The sequence below is a fragment of the Pimephales promelas genome, chromosome 23 (genome assembly GCF_988280905.1).
Source record: "Pimephales promelas chromosome 23, fPimPro1.hap1.1, whole genome shotgun sequence".
Classification (NCBI taxonomy): Eukaryota; Metazoa; Chordata; class Actinopteri; order Cypriniformes; family Leuciscidae; genus Pimephales; species Pimephales promelas.
Window position 1 is genome coordinate 4,969,661 of NC_142791.1, and position 26,639 is coordinate 4,996,299.

The 26,639-nt window shown below is 37.4% G+C and overlaps 2 protein-coding genes across 2 annotated transcripts; one reads left to right on the forward strand and one right to left on the reverse strand.

Annotated features, from left to right (window-relative positions):
- Positions 1 to 1,303: 1,303 nt before the first annotated feature.
- On the reverse strand, positions 1,304 to 17,179 carry hyou1 (hypoxia up-regulated 1). The gene is made up of 24 exons (XM_039675902.2): positions 16,918 to 17,179; positions 15,991 to 16,063; positions 14,410 to 14,503; positions 14,210 to 14,288; positions 12,826 to 12,980; positions 12,668 to 12,744; positions 12,388 to 12,569; positions 10,554 to 10,669; positions 10,256 to 10,442; positions 8,916 to 9,050; positions 8,739 to 8,821; positions 7,234 to 7,366; positions 6,864 to 7,051; positions 6,614 to 6,752; positions 6,442 to 6,499; positions 5,576 to 5,652; positions 5,331 to 5,489; positions 4,355 to 4,542; positions 4,159 to 4,246; positions 3,384 to 3,640; positions 2,662 to 2,746; positions 2,297 to 2,549; positions 2,118 to 2,210; positions 1,304 to 1,556 (listed from the first exon to the last, which is right to left on the reverse strand). Exons 2-24 carry the CDS (start codon positions 16,055 to 16,057, stop codon positions 1,507 to 1,509), a joined length of 2,943 nt encoding a protein of 980 aa, XP_039531836.2. The 5' UTR covers positions 16,058 to 16,063; positions 16,918 to 17,179; the 3' UTR covers positions 1,304 to 1,506.
- Positions 17,180 to 17,835: 656 nt separating this feature from the next.
- Positions 17,836 to 25,880, forward strand: vps11 (VPS11 core subunit of CORVET and HOPS complexes). The gene is made up of 16 exons (XM_039675903.2): positions 17,836 to 18,313; positions 18,585 to 18,733; positions 18,818 to 18,953; positions 19,319 to 19,482; positions 19,569 to 19,816; positions 19,902 to 20,103; positions 20,710 to 20,861; positions 20,946 to 21,132; positions 21,238 to 21,381; positions 21,519 to 21,716; positions 21,791 to 21,952; positions 22,360 to 22,493; positions 23,567 to 23,769; positions 23,890 to 24,061; positions 24,909 to 25,131; positions 25,227 to 25,880. Exons 1-16 carry the CDS (start codon positions 18,172 to 18,174, stop codon positions 25,392 to 25,394), a joined length of 2,784 nt encoding a protein of 927 aa, XP_039531837.2. The 5' UTR covers positions 17,836 to 18,171; the 3' UTR covers positions 25,395 to 25,880.
- Positions 25,881 to 26,639: the final 759 nt, after the last annotated feature.

A 26,639-nucleotide genomic window follows, 5' to 3' on the forward strand; every position in this document is an offset into this window, starting at 1 on the left:
TCAGGATTTTTCTCCATATAATGGACTTCAATGGGAACCAAACGATTCAAGGTCAAAAAGACCGTTTCAGTGCAAACTGTTCAAAGGGCTTTAAACGATTCCAGACAATCAATAAGGGTCTTATCAAGCTAAACGATCGCTCATTTAAAAAAATAACAAAGTTTAAGTTTTATAAGCTCAAATGTTCGCCGCGAACTCGTTCATCAAAATGAAAAAATCGTTTTCCTTAGTCAATTTGTTCATTTCGTTCGTTGAATGAACCAAATGACATGAAAAAGGATTCGAACAAGTTCGAACCGGAGAGTCACGAACGTGCATCGGAGTACAGAGAAAGGAGACCATTTGAGCGATCATTTCACCAAAAGTGCTATTGTGAAAGCCCTCTAAATCATCAGGTTGTTCCAAACATGTATGAATTTCTGTCTTCAGTTATTCTGAAGAATTTGGTAACCAAACAGTTGACGGAAGCCATTGATTTCCAGAGTATGGAGGAAAAGAAAAAACACTCAGCAAGTCAATGGGGTCCATCAACTGTTTGGTTACCCATATTCTTGCGAATAACTTTTCTTGTGTTCAGCAGAAGACAGAAATACATACAGGTCTGGAACAACTTGAGGGTAAGTAAATGACAAAATTGTCATTTTTGAGGTGAACTATCCCTTTAATGGATTAAAATGCATTACATATTACATAAATATGTCAAAATAGTAAGATATTACACCGTGTGCAGAGAACTTTAAAAAAAGAGACTTTATTAACATTTTTAGAAACAAACAATCTTCTCCCTTTTCCGTGTATTTCCCATCTCCACATAGACTTACACATGAAAACATGTGAATGATGAAACTAGCGAAGACATGAAAGCAAAAAAAACAAACAATTTCCACTTTCAGCCAAGTGAAATTCCTTTGATGTCAGTGCAGCAGACTAATCCTACTCAAGTCCATAAATACAGGAGATGTTTGGCATAGATGCTCACAGGTACGAACGGGTTGTTTTGGGAATGGGCAACACGGAAAAAGTTAAACTAGCAAAAATGAACACGATGAGACAATTAAGCAAGACAATTCAGCAGGAACTTCACATTTCCTCGATATCTGGACGCAAAGGTGTCTTGAGTCAGAGGGCATGACAAATGACTCCCATGTAGCCTACATATAATAAAAAGGACAGTGTGTTCGCTTTGGTCAAGCATGCCATTTTTGATTTCCATTTCCAAAACAGATGGGGGGGGGGGGGGGGTCATGCTTCTGAGAGGGAGAAGATTAATAATTCATGGATTAAGAAGCTAAATTAAATGTGAATGGAAGGAGTACACGGCCATGGGTTGGGCATTTTGTTTTGGCTCAGGGTCACTGAACATGAACTATGAAATGTACACTGTCATTTTCAAGCCGTTCCAATTTGTTGAGGGGTGGGGCAGAAAAAAACAATATTTTTGACCACCTAATGGAGTCGAGTCAATAAATAAAAAAACAAAAAAAAAACCTTTAAGAACTCCAGATGTTATAATTCATCCCCTACATGGTTTTCTGATTTACTGCTCTTTGCTGATTCTGCAAAATAACAAAAACACGCATTAGTTTATCTGCATATTAGCCTTCAAATTAACTACATTTACATAAAGATAATAAACCTATAGATTTGGTTATTTTAGGTCATTTTAAAATGATGTACACTGATGGTTTAGTAGTAGAGAAATTGAGAATCACAATTTCGTTTAATCTCTTGAATAAATGATAAAATGACACTGAACAGTCACTTGTCACTCATCACCTAGTGGCCTAACAATGTAATTGTTATTAAAACAATCAAGTTACTTTCAAAATGTACTCTTTGGATCACTACCATAAACATTATTTTCATCTGAACGTTTTTCCCAGTACTTGTGTGATCATTTAAATGAGTCTCACACAGAAATAACAAAACTGTGGTTGAAAAGACTGTGTGAAGCCGTTTCATACCAACACTATCTGGGTCAGCAGCACCAACAGAGGTTTAATAGACAAATAGCTGGATCATTGTCATTTAGAAATAAGATTGTGAGGGTGTATGAATCAAGATCGCAATCTTTTAGTGATTTATCATGCAGCTCTAGTTACTGGACTGAGAATTACCTGCATCATCCGTTTTTTCCGCTGGATTTAGTTCAGGTATGGTTTCCTCTTTTTCTTCAGTTGGAGGCTCCTCTGCTGGCTTCACTTTTTCAGCTAAAAGCACAATTTAAACACCAGATTTACTCCACGTTAACAGAAAACAAGTGGTCATCTAATTTTCAAAATAAATGTTGTCTCACCGTCATCGCTGTTGGGAGAAATAACCTTCTCTGCATCTTCAGTGCTGTTAGCTTTGTTGCTCTCTGTGGAGGTGTTGTTCTTGTCTTTAGACTTCTCTTTAGGTTTCGGTTTGGCAAACTTTGCTTTGTTCAGCAGGTAGTTGACCTCCCTGTCTAATAGGGCCAGCTTAGCTTCAATGTCCTTTGAGAGCAGAACAGGTTTCTCTGTTGGGGACAATTTCTCCTGTTCAGCAACAGTCTCATTCTTCCATGTCTGCAATTAAAACAAATCAAAATTTGCAGTGCATCCAGAGCAGAATTAACTTGAAGTCGAGGGAAGAACGAAATCAATGGGAAAGAGAGAGGGAAATAAAGGCATTACATACCATTGTCTCATTGATGACCCTCTCTAGTGTCTTCAGTTCAACCTCTGTGAAGATCTGGTCACCTTCAGAAATCAGTCTAGCACTCCTGTGAACAAAGGGCCATGCAAAGTTGTTTTCTTTTATTTGAACATGTTGCTGGCTGAACTCAAAACTGCACTGCCCACAAGAGTCCAAGGACTCTTCCAAAAAAAAAAAAAAAAAAAAGTATATAATTATTAAGTATTTAAATATATAAATTATTATATATAATTGTTTGTAAGCGTTTACGTTTAAGAAAATTTATATATTTAAATTACATGTAAAAAATCATTATTTTCAAATGTAAAATTTTATTTAAATTTGTAAAAATATATTTTTTTGAAATAAATGTATTTATCTAAATATACATTTATATAATATATATAAAACATTGCGTATTTAATTTAAATATTGATTTAAAAAAAAATAAATTTAACAAATATAATTTAATAAAAATATACACATACATTTTTAAATCTCTTTTATACATTTAAATATACATGCATGTATATTTCCAAAAATAAATTCTTTAAATAAATAGATTTCTACATTTCATAATTTAAAAGTTTATTTTCTAAAAATACATTAATTATTTTAAATAAACTGATTTTTTTCAAATAAAATATATTTAAAAAAAATTGAAAATACCATTCCTACATTTATTTAAAAAAAAACAAAAAACAAATATGATGCAGCTCACTCACTTGAGGAAGATGGTGGAGTGGTTGAGCATGCTGTTGAGAGCTGCCAGTCTGTCGGGCCATTTCTTCCTCTCCTCTACTCTGAAGAACATGGCTTTACAAAGCTTTCTCAGTTCAACCAGTTTTTCCTTCAGCTCCTTTGTACCAGCGGAATATCCTTCCTCATCCATCCAGTTAGAGGCCTCGCTCAACTTGCCTGTGATCTGCTCCTTCTCCTCCTCCGTCACCACAGCCAGATACTCATCCTGATACAGCTTATCCTAGATGGAGAGAGAACAAAAAATTAAAGGAGTAGTTCACTTTAAAACAAAAAAAACTTTTGCTGATAATTTACTCACCCCCATCTCACCCAAGATATCCATGTCTTTCTTTCTTCAGTCGAAAAGAAATTAAGGTTTTTGATGAAAACATTCCAGGATTTTTCTGGAATGTTTTCATCAAAAACCTTAATTTCTTTTCGACTGAAGAAAGAATGACATGGATATCTTAGATGACATGGGGGTGAGTAAATCATCACCAAGTGTTTTTAAAGTGAACTACTCCTTTAACTAGATGTTTTGTAAATTCAAAAAAAGTTGACTTATATTAAATTATTTTGCTGTAAAAACATTTTCCACAATGCTCCATCAAAAAGCTTAAGCCCAGTACAGTTTTCTCCTCGAGCTCTGCAAATAAAGCTTTTTAGACTTGGACAAAGACAGTTCCGTCATTGTCACGTCACTGGATCTATGAGTCACGGCTCAAACACTGGGAAGGGCTGCAGAGCGATTCATTATACCTGCGTCTCAAAGATAAAAGCCTCCAGGCTGTTCAGGGTCTTTTCTCTCTCCTGCTTCTCCAAATCGCGGTCAGTGAGGTCCTGCAGCCTGATATGAGGGAGGAACACATGGTAATTCTTTCAAGATTCTTCAGTTACTACAGTCTGCCCCATTTCCCACTCTGTTCATTCATTCTTAGAAGCAAGAGACACTTACTTCTTTTTGGACACGTCAAGGTCCTCTGTGCTGGGAATGAGAACATCGTTCACCTCGAGCTCCACGGTGATGTCTTCTGATATTTTGCTCTTTTTCTGTGGTTTGGGTTTCTTGTCCGTCTCCTCTTCTGCTTTCTCACCATTTGATTTCTCTTCAGGCTTTTCAGTTTTCTCTGCTTCAGTCTCTCCCTGCGTGATGAAAGTGAGAGTTCAGTTCTAGATGAATTCCAAAACGAAATCACATGGAAACTGCAATTTAATACATGGTTGAAACCAAAATTTATTGATTATAGTCTGACATTTGGTTATTTAAATTTGTAGCCGTCACAAAACAAAACATTTGAATCACTCACTATAATCATTAGAGAACAGATTTGTATATAGCACAATTCAACATAGACATTCAACATTTGTCTCTATAGGGCTCTAACATTGAATTTCCATAATTTATAAGAATTTTTTTAAACAATTAAAAATCACTGATTCTGCACCCATAAAATATAATTTGTAGCAAAAAAACTTCCTATAGAAATTGTAATGACTTTCCCTAAAAATTCCCTAATATTTTCAGGTTTTATGGGACTGTGGGAACCCGGTCACTAATATTTAGCAAAATAATCCCTTTGTAATTACAATAAAAATGTTATTAATGTTTTAATCCCAATGTAAATATTATATTATAGTAATACAATTATTAAAAATAATAATGCAAAATACCATTTCAATGGGCAGTAAGAAAGATTTTTCTTCTAAAAGTATAATTTTGTATCATATTGGGTAATAAAAATAATTATTAGCTAATTTTTTTTAGATCAGGTTAACTACTGTAGCTTAATGAAATAGGCAGGGGTTCTGCAGGCGTATAATATAGCATGCCGTGCAATAGAAAACGAGAGGAAGTCAAAAGACTCCTGAGAATAACAGGGCAGAACAAGTGAATCTGATTCTCTTCAAAGCCTAATTGTAAATCTTCTCACCTGACTTTCCGCTTTATCCTCTTTGTCATCTTTGGGCTCTTCAGACTGAGGATCTCCCTCTTTTCCCTCTTCCATCTCAGGTTTCTCCTGGGCAGTCTCTTCCTGTTTCTCTGACTGTTCCTGATCTTTCCCAGCCTCTGGAGTCACTTCTTCTTCATCCTGGACCATTATGAAAAAGCAAAATGTTGAGCTGAAGTTTGAGAAAATGTCTGTCTTATATGGAAACAGACATTAAGCAGATTTACCGTAACCGGTTCTGACACGTTTGCATTCGGCTCTGAGCTGCCACCCCCAAACAGGCTAGAAATTGTGTTTCCAAGCTCTGGGGGAGAGAGATGAAACAAGTGAAGCAGACTTGCATATCTTTTTCCACTTAAAAAAATGATCTAATAAAAAAAAATAAAAAATTATAACATATATATATATACTAGCGCTGTGCAAAGATTAATTGTGATTAATCGCATCCAAAATAAAAGTTTGTGTTTACATAATGTGTGTGTGCGGTGTATAATTATTTTGTATATATAAATACATATGCATCCATGTACATTAAGAATGATTTGCAGGTAAATACTGATATTATATAAATAAATGTTATATATGAATGTGTATTTATATAATATGGATTAACTCATTTTCTTAAATATATACATGCGTGCGTGTATTTATATATACAAAATTATACACAGCACACACAAATATATTATATTATGTAAACAAACTTTTATTTTGGATGCGATTAATTGCAATTAATCTTTGCACAGCCCTAATATATGCGTGTGTAATAGTATATAATTTTTTTTATTTCAGTTCTTTTGTTTTTTTTAATTCACTTTAAAATTTAATTGTAATAAAATACACATTACAATTACATTTCCAAGTATATTCAAATAGAAAACGGTTCTTTTAAAATATATATTTGATATGATATATTTTTTTCAATAGATCACCATTTTACTGTACTTTTCATCAAATAAATGCAGCCTTGATAAAAGACTTGGATCTATGATAAGGCAGTTTGCAATGTGATATGTACTAATGCTTTTGAAAAGTCTTCTTTAGTCCAACAAACAACAAAATACACAGTCACACACACTTTTTTTTGACTTACTTGTGAGCGTTGACTCCTCCTCTTTCTCCTCCACAATGGTCTCAAACACTGACTCCACCTGAAAAATCAAGGATCGTCTGGCTAATCAAGCATCTACTAGCATTGTAACAGTGGAAAAATACTACCACTAGTTTGTCACGTTTTATTCTGCAATCTAAAATGCAGTACTGACCCGGTCCAGAATCAACACCCCGCTTTCGTCCATGTTGAAATGGGCCTTGATGCCCTTAGATTCAGCATCTGAATGCTTCTTAAAGCTGCTGCCCACTCCAGACAGTTTCACCGTTGTCAGATTCTGAGAGCCAAACATTCTTAGAAAGAGACAGACACTGAGGTTTGATTCAGAAGTTCTACCTTCTGATAGTAAAAGTGTAAACAAATAAAACACAGAATATGAGTGGAATGAACAAGATGGGTCTTACTTCATGTCCTGTTCACTGAGAAAGCTGAGGTCTCCATAATTTATGTAAAAGACAAAGTCGTCTGTGTAACGATTGAACGTGATGACTTTCCTCTGGGGATACGGGGCCATTCTCTGGAACAGAATGCGCTTGTTGTGCTTCATGGTCTTCAAGCCATCTTCTTCGTCAGTCTCACGGTTGAACTCGACCTAAAGAGAGCAACAGAAAACATCAGAGAACTTCTTAAACGCACAAGCACTGTGGCATGATAAATAAAACTTCACACTACTTATCTGTTAAATTTAACATCTCAGTGGTTTTAGTCAGGGATGAGTAAAGACCATTAATACAAATCCAATTTTAGGAAACAACACAAGGACTTTGTATTCACCTGTATGGGAAACACGGCTGCATCTCGTACCAAGAAAGGTTTGACTTTGAAGGCTTTGCTGAGCGCAGCGGCCTGATAGACGGCGCCCATCGCCGCAGCTTCATCTGCATTGATGTTCTTGCTCAGTTCCTCTCTGGAGACCAAAAGTGAACAAAGCTGAAGTCAATGCTAAGTGTAATCCAGCTTATTAGACGTTCTTTAAAAGGTTTAGTTCACCCAAAAATGAAAATTGTCAATGAAGTTCAATGGGTTTTGAACAACATGACACGCCATCTCATCTTCGAAACACTAATGAAGAGATTTTAAATGAAACCGGAGAGATTTCTGTACCTCCATTGAAAGTCTATTCAACCAAAAGTCTACTGCTCCAAAACAGCCATAGAGATAAACAGGAAAACGGAGGCTTAACTGTACCAGCTTGATGTGTAAAAAACCTCATTACTTCCTGTGAATGCTCAAATGTGCTGGCGTGACACACGAGAAGGAACCTCATTGGTTCTTGTGCATCAAATGCTAAATTGAATAAAACACAATTTGAATAAAATCCTAAATTAAAACTATTCATTATATAAAGCAATTGTGTCTCTTCAGAAGACCACCCGATTCATGGATTGTATGATCTCTTTATGAATTTTGAATTCATAAAGAGATTTCCTCATTTTGAAGCATGAAGAGTTTACGGTCAGTAATTGATGTTAAATTTTAATTTTTTGTGTGAACTAACCCATTAAAATGATGAAAACCATGAAACCAAGGCACTAAAGGCCTTTAATCGTTCATGGCTTATGTAATTTAAAAAACAATTACAACAAACCGCACACTAAGTGTTGCGGCTAATAAACCAATATCAAACTGTGCAACCCTTTAAATGTTTCTTAATTTGTGCAAAGAAAGAACCAAACCTAAACTACTAGTACACGCTAAGGTGTCAAGTTTTGGCTGCTTAGCACAGACAAGTTTGTCTCTGCTGGTTGATGAAGATGGTCCTTACTGCAGAACACGAAATCAAGGGGGAGGAGTTGGATCCATATCCAACTCCTCCCACCTTACATATACCTAAACCTACCCATCTCCACCACCTGATCACTAACCCCTCCCCTAAAACCACCCATCTCCACCCCCTGATCACTAACCCCTCCTGTAAAACTACCCATCTCCACCCCCTGAGCCCTAACCCCTCCCCTAAAAACTACCCATCTCCACCCCCTCAGCCCTAACCCCTCCCCTAAAACTACCCATCTCCACCACCTGATTACTAACCCCTCCCGTAAAACTACCCATCTCCACCCCCTCAGCCCTAACCCCACCCCTAATCCTACCTATCTCCACCCCTTAGATCTGGATCCAACTTCGCCCCCTGGATCTCGTGTACTGCAATGAGGTGCTACTGGGTTGATGTCATAACTGCACCGCCTACCTTCAAATAGCATCCATTGACAGCCAATCAAATGTATCTCCTATAGGTTAAATGGGAAATAGAAAAAAATTAAAACGAACTAACATACTTTCCCACAGCTTTAAGCAGCACATCCTGCACTTTAGGCACTCTGGTGGCTCCTCCAACCAGAATAACCTGTTCAATCTCATCCTGTTGGACAAAATAGATATTTCAGATTATTTTTGAAATCACAGCTATGCAAAAAACATGTATAAAGTCAATGCTTTGATATTTAGCTCCTTACCATGTTCATCTCAGAAGCAGCTAAAGCTTCCTTCACAGGTCCTGGTACTCTGTCAAACAGATCCTCACAGAGGGCTTCAAACTCAGAGCGAGTCACTTTTGCCTTGAAGTCAATGTCATCCATCAAACCTTCAATCTGAAGAAACAAGAAAATCAAGATGTTACCAAATCGTCTTTCACAAAACAGAGTTAGGTTAAAACTGTACAAGTAGTAAGTCTAATATATGAAGAGTTCAGATGCAAACGCCTCTAAGTGCCATTTGAAATTTTCTTCTTTAATGATGATTTTTATCAAACTTGTATATTTAAGTTCAGTAATTTCACTTAAATGGCAATGATAATTACCTATTAATTGTTATTTAAGTGAAATTACTGAACTTAAATATGCAAGTTTGATAAAAATTTATCATTAAAGAAGAAAATTTCAAATGGCATTTAGAGGCTTTTGCATCTGAACTCTTCATATAGACATTGTCTGTTTACATATAATGAATGTCTAACAAATCTCACAGTCAAGAAAATAGACATCATTTAATAATACCTATTCAACCAAGGCCAAGTTGTCCCAGTATGGTCCATTTTTCAAAAAAAAAAAAAAAAAAAGAATAGAGAATCGTTTCCTATTTTGCATTACTCTTATTACAAATTAGGCTATCCTCATAATAATTTGAGTCAGTCAAATTGAAAAAAAATGAACACATTTGAAAAATGTCTTAGTGTTTGGCTTGTTGCTCATTTGTTTTAATGACAGCAGACCTGAAGCTGCATGAACTCCTGATGATCACGTGATTCAGCATTTGAGAACTATCATAAGCTTTAGTGGAAGCAAGAACATCTGAGTTCACATGGCCAATGTCACAAATTTGCTTACATTTGAATAGTGACCTAGAAATGTTTCCATAGAGTTAGTCACGATGAATTGGAAGCAGTGACAGATTTTTCTTCTTGTGATGGTCATCCATGTGAAATGGATTTAAAAAAAGAAAGAAAGAAAAAAAAAACACAATAGGTCATGACCTTAGTTCTATCCATCGGTTGATTGAATTTTTGGTGTTGCACTCAAAAATTGAGGCAGATCTGAATGTAAGGTTACAGTTGATTGAAGGAAAAAAGACAAAAAAAAGAGATAAGTCTTCTTTCATCAGAAAATTCAATTATATAAGAAGATTCAGAAAAAATAAATAACATTCATGGATGAATCGTCCACAATAAAAATCAAGAAGTATTTCTCAAGAAGATAAAAAAAAAGTTTGTTTTGCAAATTGATAACATTTTATGTTGACTAAACAAACATTCTGTGTAAAAAACAAAAAATTTGAACAAAATGAACAATTTCAGTACCTGTGCCGTATGATCAGCATTGGCACTCAGCACAGTCTTGAGTCTCTGAGCCTCTTTAAGAAGTTTGGCCATGGCACGCAGATTCTCCCTCACGTCCTTCTTCGATTTCTTCTGTTCGTTGAAGAGCTTGGCGAGATGATCTCTGAGCCTCAGCTCAATCTCAAAGCCACCAAGTGTTCTATCAAAACTGGATATAAAAAAGTGATAGTCAGATGTTGTACATAATATATATATATACATATGAAATGTACCGAAGTGGCCAACAAATGAGGCTAAAACATTGACAACCATGACTAACCCAACTCCACGGATCTGAAGCTGTGGCTGAGTGCCAGATTCTTTGGTCTTTACTGTCTGATACGTGACAATCGTGGCTGTTGTGCTGCCCGATCCCATATCATAAAACAAGACATTCTATAATACACAGAAAAGAAAAGTTAATCAAAAATCTGTCATAAATCCAACTTAAAGGGATAGTTCACTTAATGAAAATTCTGTCGTCATTTACGCCATACCAGTCAACACTCCCGTTTTTCTCCCAAACCCCTCCCGTTTTGTTATTTCTCCCGGGAAACTACCGTAATATGCATGGCCCAAACTCCTTTATGACTCATCAGACCAATATGTTTGTCTAATGTTGACCAGTTGCCAGATCTTGTATTAAATGCATTATATTCACACACTATATGCAATTTCAACCCATTTGTCATCTCAACCTGGCAACCTACACTCACCGGCCACTTTATTAGGTACACCTGTCCAACTGCTCGTTAACACTTAATTTCTAAGCAGCCAATCACATGGCGGCAACTCAGTGCATTTAGGCATGTAGACATGGTCAAGACAATCTCCTGCAGTTCAAACCGAGCATCAGTATGGGGAAGAAAGGTGATTTGAGTGACTTTGAACGTGGCATGATTGTTGGTGCCAGAAGGGCTGGTCTGAGTATTTCAGAAACTGCTAATCTACTGGGATTTTCACGCACAACCATCTCTAGGGTTTACAGAGAATGGTCCGAAAAAGAAAAAACATCCAGTGAGCGGCAGTTCTGTGGGCGGAAATGCCTTGTTGATGCCAGAGGAGAATGGCCAGACTGGTTCGAGCTAATAGAAGGGCAACAGTGACTCAAATAACCACCCGTTACAACCAAGGTGGGCAGAAGAGCATCTCTGAACGCACAGTACGTCGAACTTTGAGGCAGATGGGCTACAGCAGCAGAAAACCACACCGGGTGCCACTCCTTTCAGCTAAGAACAGGAAACTGAGGCTACAATTTGCACAAGCTCATCGAAATTGGACAATAGAAGATTGGAAAAACGTTGCCTGGTCTGATGAGTCTCGATTTCTGCTGCGACATTCGGATGGTAGGGTCAGAATTTGGCGTCTACAACATGAAAGCATGGATCCATCCTGCCTTGTATCAACGGTTCAGGCTGGTGGTGGTGGTGTCATGGTGTGGGGAATATTTTCTTGGCACTCTTTGGGCCCCTTGGTACCAATTGAGCATCGTTGCAACGCCACAGCCTACCTGAGTATTGTTGCTGACCATGTCCATCCCTTTATGACCACAATGTACCCAACTTCTGATGGCTACTTTCAGCAGGATAATGCGCCATGTCATAAAGCTGGAATCATCTCAGACTGGTTTCTTGAACATGACAATGAGTTCGCTGTACTCAAATGGCCTCCACAGTCACCAGATCTCAATCCAATAGAGCATCTTTGGGATGTGGTGGAACGGGAGATTCGCATCATGGATGTGCAGCCGACAAATCTACGGCAACTGTGTGATGCCATCATGTCAATATGGACCAAACTCCCTGAGGAATGCTTCCAGCACCTTGTTGAATCTATGCCACGAAGAATTGAGGCAGTTCTGAAGGCAAAAGGGGGTCCAACCCGTTACTAGCATGGGGTACCTAATAAAGTGGCCGGTGAGTGTATAACCCAGTTGCGCAGTCGCGGAAAGCTCAACCCAAAAGTGCCAGAATTTTCATTTTTAAGTGAACTATTCCTTCAATTGGTCACCAAAATTATTATTTCTGGTTTCCCAGTCTGCTATTGTCTGGCCACACGCTCACATTCTTGGTTGACCAAAAAAATAAAATTCACTTAAATCTTGTCAGTAGTACCTGTGCAGTCGAATTGATGTCTTTTCTCCGGAATACTCCATAGTTCAAAGCCACAGCAGTATTATCATTGATAAGCTGAAGGACCTTTAGACCTGCTATATGGGCAGCCTGCAAGACAGCCCTGCGTTCTGCCTGATTAAAAAAGGCTGGCACTGTGATCACTGCATCTTTTATGGGCTGCTCTGTTAAGAGAAAAATAAATAAAATTATCGGTATGGTCAAATATCCTAACCTGCAAAAATCAAGAGAGCTGAACTATTCGAAACACTCATTATCAAACCTGCAAAGTCTTGAGCCAGAACCCGAGAGTAGTTCAACATCATGCCCAAAAGCTCCTCTGGAGTATACTGCACCTCTCTAGATGAAAATATATTCTCAGATATTATAGAAAACCCATTGGTAACAGCTAACACACCAAGCAAGTGTTTGAATACTTACTCTGAGAACTTGAAATAAACGGTTCCTCTTTTCTCATCTCTCTCCAGCTGGTGCTCAGGGAAGTGTTTCAGATACTGTACCACCTGTGGGTTGTCTGCCGTCTTTCCCAAAATGTTCTGGAGGAATCTGTAGACCACCTTGGGGTTCTTCACAGCCTGTCATGATTCAAGTATGCTAGAGTCAAAGCTCGTCACAAATTCTGCAACAAGGTTTTAGAGATTTTAGCATTTCTCAATAAAAAACAACAAAGAGTTTCGATATTTTTCCTATTTAAAACTTGACCATGAGTGCAGCAGGCGCAATGATATGACGCAGCGCCTGAAAATAGTCCCCAGCTCGGTATTAGCCTATTTTCAGCCCCTCATATCATTACGCCTACTGCACTCATGGTACAGCAGTAAAGTTTCTTGATTATTACACAGGAATGAGAGTTTTCCATCGGTCTTAGTAAGTTTTAAATAGGAAAAATATCGAATTTTTTTTTTGAGAAATGCTAATGGCCTTGTCCACTTCAATGATGTATGCTAAGCTATGCTATGCTAAAAGTGGTACCGCCATAACTGGAGATCGGCTGAATGGATTCAAAAACGGTAACTCTACAGTTTAACTCTTAGGGAGTTGTAAAATGATTTCCAAAAAAGTGCAGTATCCCTTTAAGAAAATGTGAAGGGATTTTTTTTTTTCATCTACTCAATCCATTTTGAATACGTTGATAAAAAAAAAAAAATCTATTTACTGGCCTGTTGTTCCTGGTCTTATTTTGAGTCATGCACTCTTGTGCAAAAGTTTGGGGTCAGTGATAAAAAAATAAAAAAATAAAAAAATTTATACTTCTATTTAGTGACAGTAAAGACACTTATTTTTCAAAATATTATCATCTCAAATAAATGCTGTTCTTTTGAAAACCAGGAAGTTTTCAAAATCAATACTACATTTTTTCTTGAGCATCAAATCACCATATTAGAATGACTTCTGAAGGATCATGTGACTGAATTCAGAGGAATAAATTCGATTGCATTGCATAGTATAACAGAAATAAGTTATAAAATTGTAATAATATTTCACAATATTAATGATCAAATAAATGCAGCCTTGATGATCATCACAAACATTAAACATTGTACATTGTTTATCAATGTAATCTTTAAAAATAAAAAAATAAAAACATTTATACGCAATAACTTTCATCAAAAGAAGGTTATGGTGGTGAAAATTATTTTTTTTAAAAATCAGGAATTTAAAGTGAACATTTATCAGAATTTTACCATCAAATTGAATTTCATGTTTAATTTTTAAATGTCACATTCTAAGTTATATTAAATACATTGCAACCGCCACTTCATGTTGACTTTTACAGAAGGTATTATGGAGTACAAAGACTCACCACTCCTAAAGCACCGTCTCCAAAAAGCCTCTCGTTTTCCTTTAAGCACACAGCGACTGGTGTTTTCCGCCGGGACTCCCTGCACAAAGAAGATAAATGTCACAACGGAGTAAACTGCTGTCTGAAACTAATAAATCGAAATCACTTGACAAGATCTGTTGATTTTGGTGCAAAAAGTTTCACTCTGTTCCAAAACATACTTGTTTAATACAATCTCCATCGGCACACCGGGTTTCACTATAGCGACTTTCATCCATTCACTGCCCAAGTCCACAGACATCACAGCCACGGATTCTGCAACACAAAAATATCAGATATCAGAGAAATTCTGATCAGGGATCAGTAAAGAAACCCATATTAATTAATAAAAATGCACGTTTATATGCATCTTGATGGATTCAAGGCATGTTCTCACCAAAAAAACGATAAAGATATAGGCCTAGTTTTAAGAATTGTTTTAAATGTAAAATAATTCATCCTGCTTTTAAAGGGATAGTTCACCTAAAAATGTAAACTCTCTAGTTATGTCTTTCCATCCAAACCCACAAGACTTTTGTTCATTGTCGACACACAAAGGGTCTTTTTGATGAAATCGAAGATATTTCTGTCCCTCCAAAGACAGCCATGCTACAACCACTTTGACACTTAAAAAAACTAATCCATTTGAATTGAGCGGTTTTATTACAAATTTTCTAAAGAGACTCGATCACTTTATATGATGAATCGATTGAGTCTTTTATTCACTTATAAACATTCCTCAGCGTACATAAACAGAAGCGAACCTGCTTGACACGCGAGGAAAAAACTTTATAGTTCTTGCTGAAGCTCAAACGTGCTGCGTAACATACAAGTATACAATTAAACGTGTTCGTTCTCGCACTTGAGCTTCCGTTTAAATAAAAATTCAGTTAGTTGATGAATGTTTATATGTGAATAAAAGCCAAAAATAAATTTGTTCATAAAAAGGCAATCAAGTCTCTTCAGAAAATTTGGGCTAAACAACTCAGGGAGCTTGATTGACAGGTGATATGACCAATCATACTTCGTCATCCGTCATTTTGTCTGACAAAGCAGTCAGGAGAGATATTAGATAAACATGGGAGGAATTGAACTTGAAACAGTGTGTACTGACACCTTTCCGCGGTTAAAGCAAAATTCCTTCTTATGTTCATTCTTGTTTATTTGATACTATAAATGAACTACAAGGAAGAGATCATATCACGAGCAGCTTTAGCTTATGCTCCACTACAGCGATCGGTAACACATTAAAGAGCCATAAAACGGTATTTATTGTTTAAATTTCTTAATTTTTATTTTTTTTTACCAAATTTGAAAGGTAAGACTTTGTTTAATATGAAAAGTAACCTGGTCTTTCCTGTCTCCTCTCAGCTCCGCGATGTGTTTTTCGGTGCGTGAGAACATGGTGTGGCGTGAGAGCAGCATAGCTTGTCGAACATAGAGACAGTAACTAAGGGGGGCGGGTCTTTGTGAATGGTAAATTAATATAGATTAGTTTTAAAATGAGTTCTGAGAACTTTTTGAAGCGTCAAAGTGGTTGTTACATAGATGGAGGGACATAGAATTTCTTTTAGCGCTTGAGCATTTAAAGTGACATAACTACAGCACATGCATATAATAACCCGAACGATTCTGTGCACTAGTGTGGACAATATCGTTATCGTTCTTGGTTTGAATAGGTCTTTAAATTCATCCTGATGGACATCAGCACTGGAAACATACAGCAAATATAAGAATATAACCATAATTTTATATGGTCTTACCTGTTTGAGAAGGCAGGAATGCTGCTATTAGGCAAAAAACAGCCCATAATGACAGCCTTTCCCTCATTGTGACCTGCAGAGAAGATTCAAAAACTGGTTTAAGCATTCAGTTAAAATTAAGCTAAAAGACACAACTACCATAAACGTATACCAAAAGCACACAAGTTGGGACAGTATTGCATCACGACCCTGTCCCTGATATGAAAAACTGCCCAAGCGCCATATATGGATCGTTGTGTAGGTGGAAACAGTCAGCCAGTGACAGGTATGGATAGGTACATGCTGATCTGATGGGATCCCACCCACAAGTCTGAGACAAAGCCTGAGAGCACATGGATCTCAATACTGTAGTGTAGAGCAGTGGCTCTTAAACCTGTTCCTAGAGGCCCCCAACAGTACATTTTGGATGACATGCCAATCAAACACCCAATTCAACCAATAGTAGTTCCCTCTGTAATCGAGAACCACAAAACCTGAAATGTTTTGAGGGGCTTCAACATTGGAAACCACTTTTGAAGAGCTTTCCTGCTTAATAAAGAGACACCAGGGGCATACAGAATAACATTAGTTCATATGTTCTAAAGACGAATTGTCTTCTTTTGACTTGATTTTTACAACACAGTTCTCTCTCGATTGGCTGTTTTAAATCCTGATTCAAAAATGCAATGAGGAAACTTCTAGTTACACAGCTGTGTGACGTAAGTCTTATTGAGGCTGACTGATCCTAATGGTGCTAAGCATCATGTCGAACTGTCATTGCACCGCTTGATAATGTAACATTAAACCTTCTTTTCAAAAGGCGCAAACATAAGTAAACGAAGCGGATGATCTGCTAAATGTAGTATAGTAGACTAATCTATGAACACATGCACCCACCCAGATGATCACAAACATTTCCAACAAAGAAAGTAATGGCATGGCACTTACCTTCTGCCAGATCAAGTTTTATTTTGATTCTTGTAAACTGATAAGTCTCTCTTGACACCTGAACAACAATATTTAGAAAAACGCTTCTCCTGCCCTAATTTTGAACCAAAAGTTTCCTGTGTTGGTCCTCAATATCTAATTCCTTACAGATGACAATATGTTCACATTAACCAGCAATGCTCTCTGACCAGGCCACCTCGCTTGCTTGATTTTGCTCTTGCAATCACCGGCTTGTTCTAACACATTGGGCCCGGAACGCGGCGTGATCTCATTGGATCTACACAATTCGCTGCTCGCCGAGTGAAGCGCTGATCGCCATGATCCAAGCCCCACCCCTTTTCCCTTGAGTGGAGAGCGCTGATTGGTCCACGTGCCAACCAGTGCATGCGAGTGGTTAGTCGTGTAAGTAAGCATTGATCTGATTGGTCCACGTTTAATAGGAGACCATAACGGCTGTGTGACCTGTGCGACAGGTTGTAGTTTTTGGTGCAAGCGATAGGAGTCCGAATCATTTCCGAACTTTTTTATTTTATTTCGAACATTTCCTTTTAAAGATACATAACACCGATTTGTTGCTTATATAAAATGTTGTAAAACGGTCCAATAGAGCTATATGTAGGATATATTTCTGTTTATTATGTTCCAATTAAGGTCAAAATAAAATGGCATGTATTAAACCTCGTATGTGCGTTTTGCTTGTAACATATCCTATTTACAGGAAACTGAGTTTTCACCAAATCACGATAAGAAAGGGACTGTTCCTGGTTCAACGAGATGAATTGCTAAACCGGCTCATTCATGCTTTGTTGACCCAAGAACCGGATTTGTTCACGAATTGTTCATACGATTCACTGAAAAGATCCGAATAAAAAAAAAAACGGTTCTTTCTTTCCCAAACCGCAAATAAAATTTCAAAGAACAACGCTTCATTCACGCATCGAGCAACTTTTTGTTACGTCTTTGGGTCATTTTTTATTCTAACTTCAATAAGAGCCCACTTAAATCACATATGTAATTCTGTTTTGTGTGTACTTAGGTTTAAAAACATAAATTATTTCATTTACATTTAAATTTCAAATTAAATTAAAATGTAAACTACTTAAATCAAACTGGTTTATAGCGTGCTGTGTCAAGAATCAAACTTTAAAATATGAGTGCGATACAAATATATAACGGAAACAAAAATATCCTGACACAAGTCACATGACCGTGATGTGAGTCACATGATTTTGCTAAACAAGAACTGCTCGGAAAATGGCAGCGTTCTTACAGTGGAGGCGATTTGTGTTTTTTGATAAAGAAACGGTGAAAGATCCGAGTGAAAATGGAAAAAATTTCCAACTACCGATGGGTATATCAGCCTGTGATTCAGGTCGAGGACACATTGTGCTTGGAGATATCCTTATAATGCTGAAGTCATTCTTGTGGCTAGCTAGCAATTATGGTACTGTTAAATAATAATCCCGAGCGCATTTCATAATTATAGTCGTCTAAGTCATTGTATTATTTAGGCTGTGGCAACCCTGCTTTGTAAAACGGTAATCGCTTATGCTTGACATACGCGTTTCCTTGAATGTATTCCAACAGTCAACACTTTCTAGCTGATTATGGCGATTTCAGGAATGCCATATGTGCCTGTTTTCTGTTCTTTAACTCATGTATTGCACATATGGATGGACAGATCTGGTTTTTGACCCGCTCCCTGCAGCTGTCCAGCTTTCAGGCTTATAAACTGCGCGTGACACACCTGTACCAGCTGAAACAACACAACATCCTGGTGTCAGTGGGTCAGGATGAGCATGGCATCAATCCTCTGGTAAGATTCATCACAGGTGTCTGCAGCTGCATGTCTGTGCGCTTTTGAAATTATTTAGAGAGTGTGTGTGTGTCTGTTCATCAGGTGAAGGTGTGGAACCTTGATAAGAAGGACAGTGGCAGTCCTCTGTGTACCCGGATATTCCCTGCCATACCTGGAAACAAACCCACTGAAGTGTCTTGTCTCGGTGTACATGAAAACCTTAATTTTATGGCTATAGGTAGGAGTTTTTAATTCCATGTCAGGGTTAAATAACAGGGTTTAAAGGAATAGTTCACTTTAAAAAAAACAAAAAAAAAAAAACTTTTGCTGATAATTTACTCACCCCCATGTCACCCAAGATGTCCACGTTATTCTTTCTTCAGTAAAAGAAATTAAGGTTTTTGATGAAAACATTCCAGGATTTTTCTCCATGGCATTTGCAACCAATTTCTTCCTGTAATATGATGCATTTCAGAGTGAAACAGAAAGTGTTGGTTGGAAGTTTATCCATCAATAATTGATTGGATTGTGAAAAGTGGGCATACATTTCCAAATACCACATTAGATTTTATGTTGGTTTTAATATCTGTGTTGAATGCTCAGGTTTTACAGATGGCAGTGTTGTGCTGACAAAAGGTGACATCACCAGAGACAGACACAGTAAAACCCTCAGCCTCCATGAGGGCAGCTGTCCAATCACAGGCCTGGCTTTCCGGCAGGCCAGCAAAGTCACACACCTGTTTGTCGCCACTTTAGAAAAAGTGCAGGTACGTTTTAGTAGTATGGAATGGTATATCCTGGCTTTGTAATGAAAGCAGATGTACATAATGCAGGGATATTTTTACGTTGACAGTGTTACACATTGTCAGTGAAAGAGTACCCTCGTATAGACCTGGACACTCACGGCTGTGCGCTGCGCTGCTCGGCGCTCACAGACCCCTCGCAGGACTCACAGTTCATAGTGGCCGGAGAGGACTGTGTGTATTTGTATCAGCCTGACGAGAGAGGACCCTGTTTCGCATTTGATGGGCACAAGCTTCTAACTCAGTGGCACAGAGGATACCTGCTACTGCTCACGCACAATAACAAGTCGCCTAGCAAGTAAGACTCATTTTTATCTTTTTTTTTTTTTTTAAAGATTTTAACTTCAATATGCATTCACATTTATTACATTTCATTTGTACAGATCTGATTATGGTAGCAGACAGACATCCCCTACAGAAAAGCACATCCTGACCATTTACGACCTGGACAACAAGTTCATCGCTTACAGTGCGGCGTTTGATGATGTCATTGACGTTCTGGCAGAATGGGGGTCGTTCTATGTCCTAACAAGGGATAAAACAATGTATATGTTGCAAGAAAAAGACACACAGACCAAGCTAGAGGTTTGCACAGTGTTATTATCATTAAAGGAATCTTTTTTTTCTGTTACCTGAAGTAAAATGTTATATACAATACCGTACAAAAGTTTGGGTTTTTTTCTATGTTAATGAAAGAAGCTGAATTTCTTTGATCAAACATACATTAACGGGAATATTGTGAAATATTACTATTACAATTTAAAATAAAGATTTTGTATTTTAATACATTTTTAAAGTGTAACTTATATTTCTGTGATGCTAATGCTTAACTTTCTGCATTATTACATGATCCTTCTGAAATCATATCTAATATGCTGATTTGCTGCTCAAGAATCATTTCTTATTATCAATGTTGAAAACATTTTATTTGTTCACACATTACTGGCAGCTTTTATACACTACATTAAAATATAAATGAAATATATTGAAAGAATCAACTATAACTAACTATACTAACAATTATATAGATTAAACAAAAACGGAACTAAATTGAAAATAAAAAACTAAATGTACAATTCAAAGCCGTAATAAATGTGATATTGTCAATTCAACTTTTATTATTGTCCATAATATTATCTTTTATGATACATATTTATTTCTAATAAAAGCTTATACTGTTGTGTTACTTAGATGCTGTTTAAGAAGAACCTGTTTGTGATGGCCATTAATTTGGCTAAAAGTCAACACCTGGACAATGATGGTCTGTCTGAGATATTTAGACATTATGGAGACCATCTCTATACCAAAGGGGATCACGATGGAGCCATTCAACAGTACATTCGGTAGGTGTGCAGTTCAGATTTCTATTTAAAATGGTAAACAAGAAAGCTCTTTCTCATGGTTCCACCTTGACCTGTCTTTCTCAGCACTATTGGGAAGCTCGAACCCTCGTACGTAATTCGTAAGTTTTTGGATGCACAGAGGATACATAACCTGACAGCGTACCTACAGGCCCTCCACAGGCAGTCCCTGGCCAACGCTGACCACACTACTCTACTGCTGAACTGTTACACCAAACTGAAGGACAGCTCCAAGCTGGAAGAGTTCATAAAGGTCTGGAGAAAAATCACTTGCTCTGAATGTGCATTTTGACTTTTGAAAAAAAGCCTTGACCACTAACAATGCTTTTTATACTCTTCACCCCTCCTATAAATGTAGAGCAATGAAAGCGAGGTGCATTTCGATGTTGAAATCGCCATCAAGGTATTACGTCAGGCCGGTTATCACAGTCACGCCGTGTTTCTGGCAGAGAGACACATGCACCATGAATGGTATTTGAAGATCCAGCTAGAGGATTTGAAGGTGAATACAGAATTTTGGGGGGCTATGATATGAATTATGATGCATAACTAATGCTTTTCAGTGAGTTTACTTTATGTAAGCCAATACTTTTTACATTTTTTCCACCAAAAATGTTCTTTTTTTTGTTTCACTCTCAGAATTATCAGGAGGCTTTACGCTACATAGGAAGGTTGCCATTTGATCAGGCGGAGAGTAATATGAAGCGCTATGGTAAAACACTAATGCACCATGTGCCTGAGAGCACCACTATCCTCTTAAAACGTCTCTGCACCGACTATCACCCCAGCAAAGACTCAACTGACCGGGACAGTCTGGATAGGCCTGTGGAAAACAAGGTAGTTAATTTAGATTAGCAATAGCAAATAATCAGAGATTAAATCTCTTTTATCTCAAAATGTTCTTTTGACAGGCCAATCCAGAGGAGTTCATCCCAGTGTTTGCAAATAACCCAAGAGAGCTGCGGGCGTTCCTGGAACACATGATTCAGGTGGATCCGTTCTCTCCCGAGGGAGTTTATGACACTTTACTAGAGCTCAGACTACAGGACTGGGCACATGAACAGGACCCAGGGGTAAAAACATGCTTTATACTATTGCTACACACTCCTCATGTTATTATGTTATTATAGAAGCCATCTGCTGCTCGAAAGATTTTTGAAGAATTTGACTCATCACCACCCAAATTAAATGTTTACTTATGAAATTAGCAAAAATATCTAATGCTTTTATCAACTAACGTATGTGCACTCTTAGCAGCACTTTAATTTTTATTAAATTTACAATATTAGTCTACCAAGAATCATACATATCTTGCATGATTCCACAGAATCATAACCCTGAAACATGAAAATATTATTTGCATTGGCCAGAATCAGTGCATCCCTAGAAAAAAGTCTTCAGTTCTGATTGATTGATTGTACACATGCTGTTGTGAAAGCATATAGGAAACTCACCTCTCTTTCTGTCTTTTGTGTGACAGAAGAAGAAGGTCCTGCAGGAGGCAGCACTGTCCCTTCTGAGGAGTGACAACACTGTGTTTGACAAGGCCCTGGTGCTCTGCCAGATGCACAACTTCAAGGAAGGAGTGCTGTATCTGTATGAAAAGGGCAAACTGTAAGCGATTTTTCTCATTTTCTTATCACTGTCAATCTCACTTACTCAGAAAGTGCTATTTAAGTTATCTACCTGACTTCTAAGGACACCTTATTTTGCAACATGGAAGTAAGCTACTTCCGATTTATTATCTGATATATATATCATAACTTGAAAAATAGCAAAGTGAAGTAAATGGTAAAACTATTTACCACTAAACTTGTGCTACAAACCAGTGTGTTTAAGATAAAGAATTAAAATGTTATCATACACACCAGTTTGCTATGTAAAGCAGCATAAAATAACTGGAAGCAGATGACACCAAAAGCCTCGCACATTCAAGTTACAAATTGCTGTGACCGTTCTTGCGTTTAAAAAAAGGTGGATAGCTTTATGTGACTGAACGACTTCAAACTAGAGCTGAATGATTATGGATAAATTGAGATTGAGAATTTTTTTTGTTGTTGTTTCAAATAGAGATTACAATTCTTCCACGATTCTGCACACTAAAAACTCCAAAATAACAGGCCATTTACTAGAGATTATGACAAAATGTTAATGTATTTAATTAATTCGAATGATTCAATGACTCACCCATAAGGACTTCACTTGTTTCAATACTGGACGAATCAGGGTTTTTGAACAGTGTCTTGAATGAACGATTCAATGACAAATAGTTGTTTTAAGTCACTTGTCGCCACCTACAGGTATAACGGTGTAAACGAAACAATCATTATTTGAAGCTTCAAGTTACTTTCAAAAGGTGATTTGCTCTATTCGATTGCTACCGTAGACATCCGTGTTTATATCTGAACTATAAACGTATAAACTTTTGTATTTGTAATAAACACTGAGATGCTGAAAGACTGTAAAGTTGTTGTAGCCTGTACATTATAACTGCTCTCTTTGGGTCAGCTGCAGCGCAACACAGATTTGAGATTTAATAGACAGCTAAATCGTTATCACTTAGGAATAAGATCACATGGGTGTTTGAACGATTCAACGGTTAATTGAGCAGCTCTACTGCAAATTTACATTTACCTTTAATCGAATAAAAGCAAAGGACATCGTGACAGAACTGTTTGTTTCTGCAGGTACCAACAGATCATGCATTACCACATGCAGAATGAAGAGTATGGGAAAGTTGTGGAGGCCTGTAAGCGCTATGGTGACAAAGAGGTGTGTTTGTGGGAACAGGCGCTAGGCTATTTTGCACGGAAAGAAGAGAACTGCAAAGCCTACATTAGTGAAGTCCTGCAGCACATTGATGAAAATAACCTGATGCCGCCTCTTCTGGGTGAGTAATGTGTCTTAAAAAAGGCAGAAGAAGGTCATGTTCTTGACCTTTCGATGAACTCCAGATTGTAGCGTTTGCAATATTGTGCATTTTGACCTTATGTGAGTGTCTGTGTTGCAGTGGTGCAGACTTTGGCCCATAATTCCACAGCATCTCTGTCAGTCATAAAAGACTACCTGATAAATAAACTTGAGAGGGAGACCTCGCAGATTGAGGAAGACGAAAGGAAGATTCAACAGTATAGAGAGGAGACGACCAATCTACGTGCTGAGATAAAGGAACTTAAAACCAGGTGAGTGAAACGAGCTGTGCCAAATGACCAACCGTGAGGTGTATGAATTTTAAAAGGTAATTTTGTCATTCAACATCAGACTCTTATAGCCACTTTCCTTCTGCGACAGTTCCACACTTTATATTTCAGTTAATTTAGTGCATCACTCGGGTATTTAAAGTAGAGTTTTTCTTTTTGAAAAATTTAGGCCACGTGTCCACCGAAACATTTTTCCACCTGCCTGGCGTATGTTTTCAAATTTTTTTAAATGCCATGAGCGTAATGAGGCGCTAAGCATTTTTTTCACGCTGAAAAAAAAAAAAAAAAATTCATTTTTTTCAATGCCGAGCGCCCGGCATTTTGTACTGGTCTCCGAGAGTTGAAAAATGTTCAACTTTGAATAAAATGCAGCGCTCATCACTGACACTTTTTACCCACCCGTCCAATCACAGTGGAGGAGGGGCGGGACTAAACCACACTGACCAACTGTCACAACATTCTTTCTGTACGACATAAACCAACAGAGTTAACCGAAAAAAATGGATGAAAAATAAAAACAAATTATGAAACAAATTATCTGCGAAATCAGTTACAAGTAAACTGTGCTGCGGATATTCTGTATCATAGCAACAAAACGTCTCAACGGAAAAAACACTCTCAAGCGCCCAAAGCACGGCGTCTTCAGCTGGCTAAAAACGCTTTGGTGGACACACGGCCTTATGCTACAAAATGTCATAGAATAGTGCATAAGTACGTAAAACTGTTGATTCATTCATTTCTGAATGGCATAAAAAATGTATGCCACAATTGATCAGTCAGAATCAAGTATTGTGGTATGTGGAGTAAGCTGCTCACGTTGCTTTTTCAGTGCAAAGATCTTCCAGAAGACCAAGTGCAGCATGTGTAACAGCCCGCTAGAGCTGCCGTCTGTGCACTTCCTGTGTGGCCACTCCTTCCACCAGCACTGTTTAGAGAGCTTCGCTGAGAGTGAGGCCGAGTGCCCCACCTGCACCCCTGAGAACAGGAAGGTGATGGACATGTTGCGTGCCCAAGATCAGAAACGAGACCTGCATGACCATTTCCACAGACAGGTGCTGATTTTTCCCCTGCAGTCTTGAATTGATCAAAAAACAATGCAAATGAAAGTTGGATGAATTAAATGGTCTTTTCTCTCTCTCTCTTTTAGTTGAAATGCTCTAATGATGGCTTCTCAGTCATCGCTGATTATTTTGGCCGTGGAGTGTTTAACAAACTCACTCTGATAACGGATCCTCCTGGAGGAAAGAGTGGAGCTGGGAATCTGGAGGCTGAATTCAACAGAGATCTGCTCATTAACACCAAGAGGAATGTTTGAGAGCTGGACTAGAGTACACTTTAAACGAATTATTGGTCTAGGGTCTGATAGCTGACTCTTGGTTTGCTCCAGACACAGCTCTACACTACTTGGAACAAATCCAGATTAAACTTTGCAACTCACAGCTCGTGCAGAACCTCTCCATCTGTGTAGACTTCAAGATCAGATAAGCATAAAGAGGAAAATATCATATCCGCTGTTGTTGACAGTAAGACGGAACTCGCACTTCAGGGCTGTGACCTTTACAAGCTTTTTAAAACAGCTGCCACAGGCTTTATTTTGCATCCCTTGATAATGTATGTATAACATTTAATCAGTATTTAAGCCACTCATTACTGCACATAAAGCAATTAATCAACAATAATGAAATGCCTGTGAAAGAGTCATTAATAAATGTAAAACATTATCATTGATTATGTTGTATTTACACGTCTCAGATGTCTAAGATTTGTCATGAACTAATAAAAATGTAATATTTACACAGCATTTTACATTGCAAGTGCATATAGCATGTGAAAATATGTGTAAAAAATGTGTATGTGTTAAAAAAAAAAAAAAAAAAAAACGAAGCAAATTTCTACAAATAAACCCTCATGGAATAGTTTCAGGTTTGCTAAAGCGATTTAGGGGGTTGAAAGTAATGTGCTACATAAAACTGCTGAACCAGCCAGAAAAGAGTCTGAGAACCACATCCTGTTCACAAGAGCAGATCCATGGCACTACTGTAACTGCTGTATGTCTGAAGTCTGAATTTATTCAACTCTGATTATTTTTTTATTTTTTTCAAAACCAAATCACATATTTGAAAAGTTTCCCTCGATATGTCGAAACTTTGGAAATGCTGTCCCCTAGCTAGTGAAGAGTTCCCCTATCATCAGCATTGTTGATGGTTGGTATATATTTTTTTCTATGTTTATGAAACCAATGACCATTTTATGAAGCTCTGCTTATCTTTGTGACTCAAATCATGAATCTCAGCCGTTTTCATTGTCAGTGTTACGGTAAAAAAACAAGCACGAAGAGAATAGGTCACTGAAATAATAAATGTTATGTCCTCCTTGCTACTACAGTGCATAATGTTTTTTAGTTTTTCTGTTCTTTTTCACTATCTCACAATGGTGGCACAAAGTGTCTCTTATTCAGAACAAACACTTGTGACTGTAAGCTTTTGAAGTTTATCAGTAATTTTTTTTTTCTTTTTACTTTTTTAATAAAAAGTTTTATTAGGATTAAAAATTTTACAAA

What these genes read in the sequence shown, in the direction of transcription:
- hyou1 (XM_039675902.2), bottom strand. Translation starts at nt 16,057, where the DNA reads ATGAGGGAAAGGCTGTCATTATGGGCTGTTTTTTGCCTAATAGCAGCA. An exon ending in ATGCTGATCATACGGCACAG is followed by an intron (nt 9,051 to 10,255) that starts GTACTGAAATTG and finishes TTGTTTCTTCAG; the next exon opens with ATTGAAGGTTTGATGGATGA. An exon ending in ACGTGTCAGAACCGGTTACG is followed by an intron (nt 5,490 to 5,575) that starts GTAAATCTGCTT and finishes ATAATGGTCCAG; the next exon opens with GATGAAGAAGAAGTGACTCC.
- vps11 (XM_039675903.2), top strand. Translation starts at nt 18,172, where the DNA reads ATGGCAGCGTTCTTACAGTGGAGGCGATTTGTGTTTTTTGATAAAGAA. An exon ending in CACATGAACAGGACCCAGGG is followed by an intron (nt 21,953 to 22,359) that starts GTAAAAACATGC and finishes TTTGTGTGACAG; the next exon opens with AAGAAGAAGGTCCTGCAGGA. An exon ending in ATAAAGGAACTTAAAACCAG is followed by an intron (nt 24,062 to 24,908) that starts GTGAGTGAAACG and finishes TTGCTTTTTCAG; the next exon opens with TGCAAAGATCTTCCAGAAGA.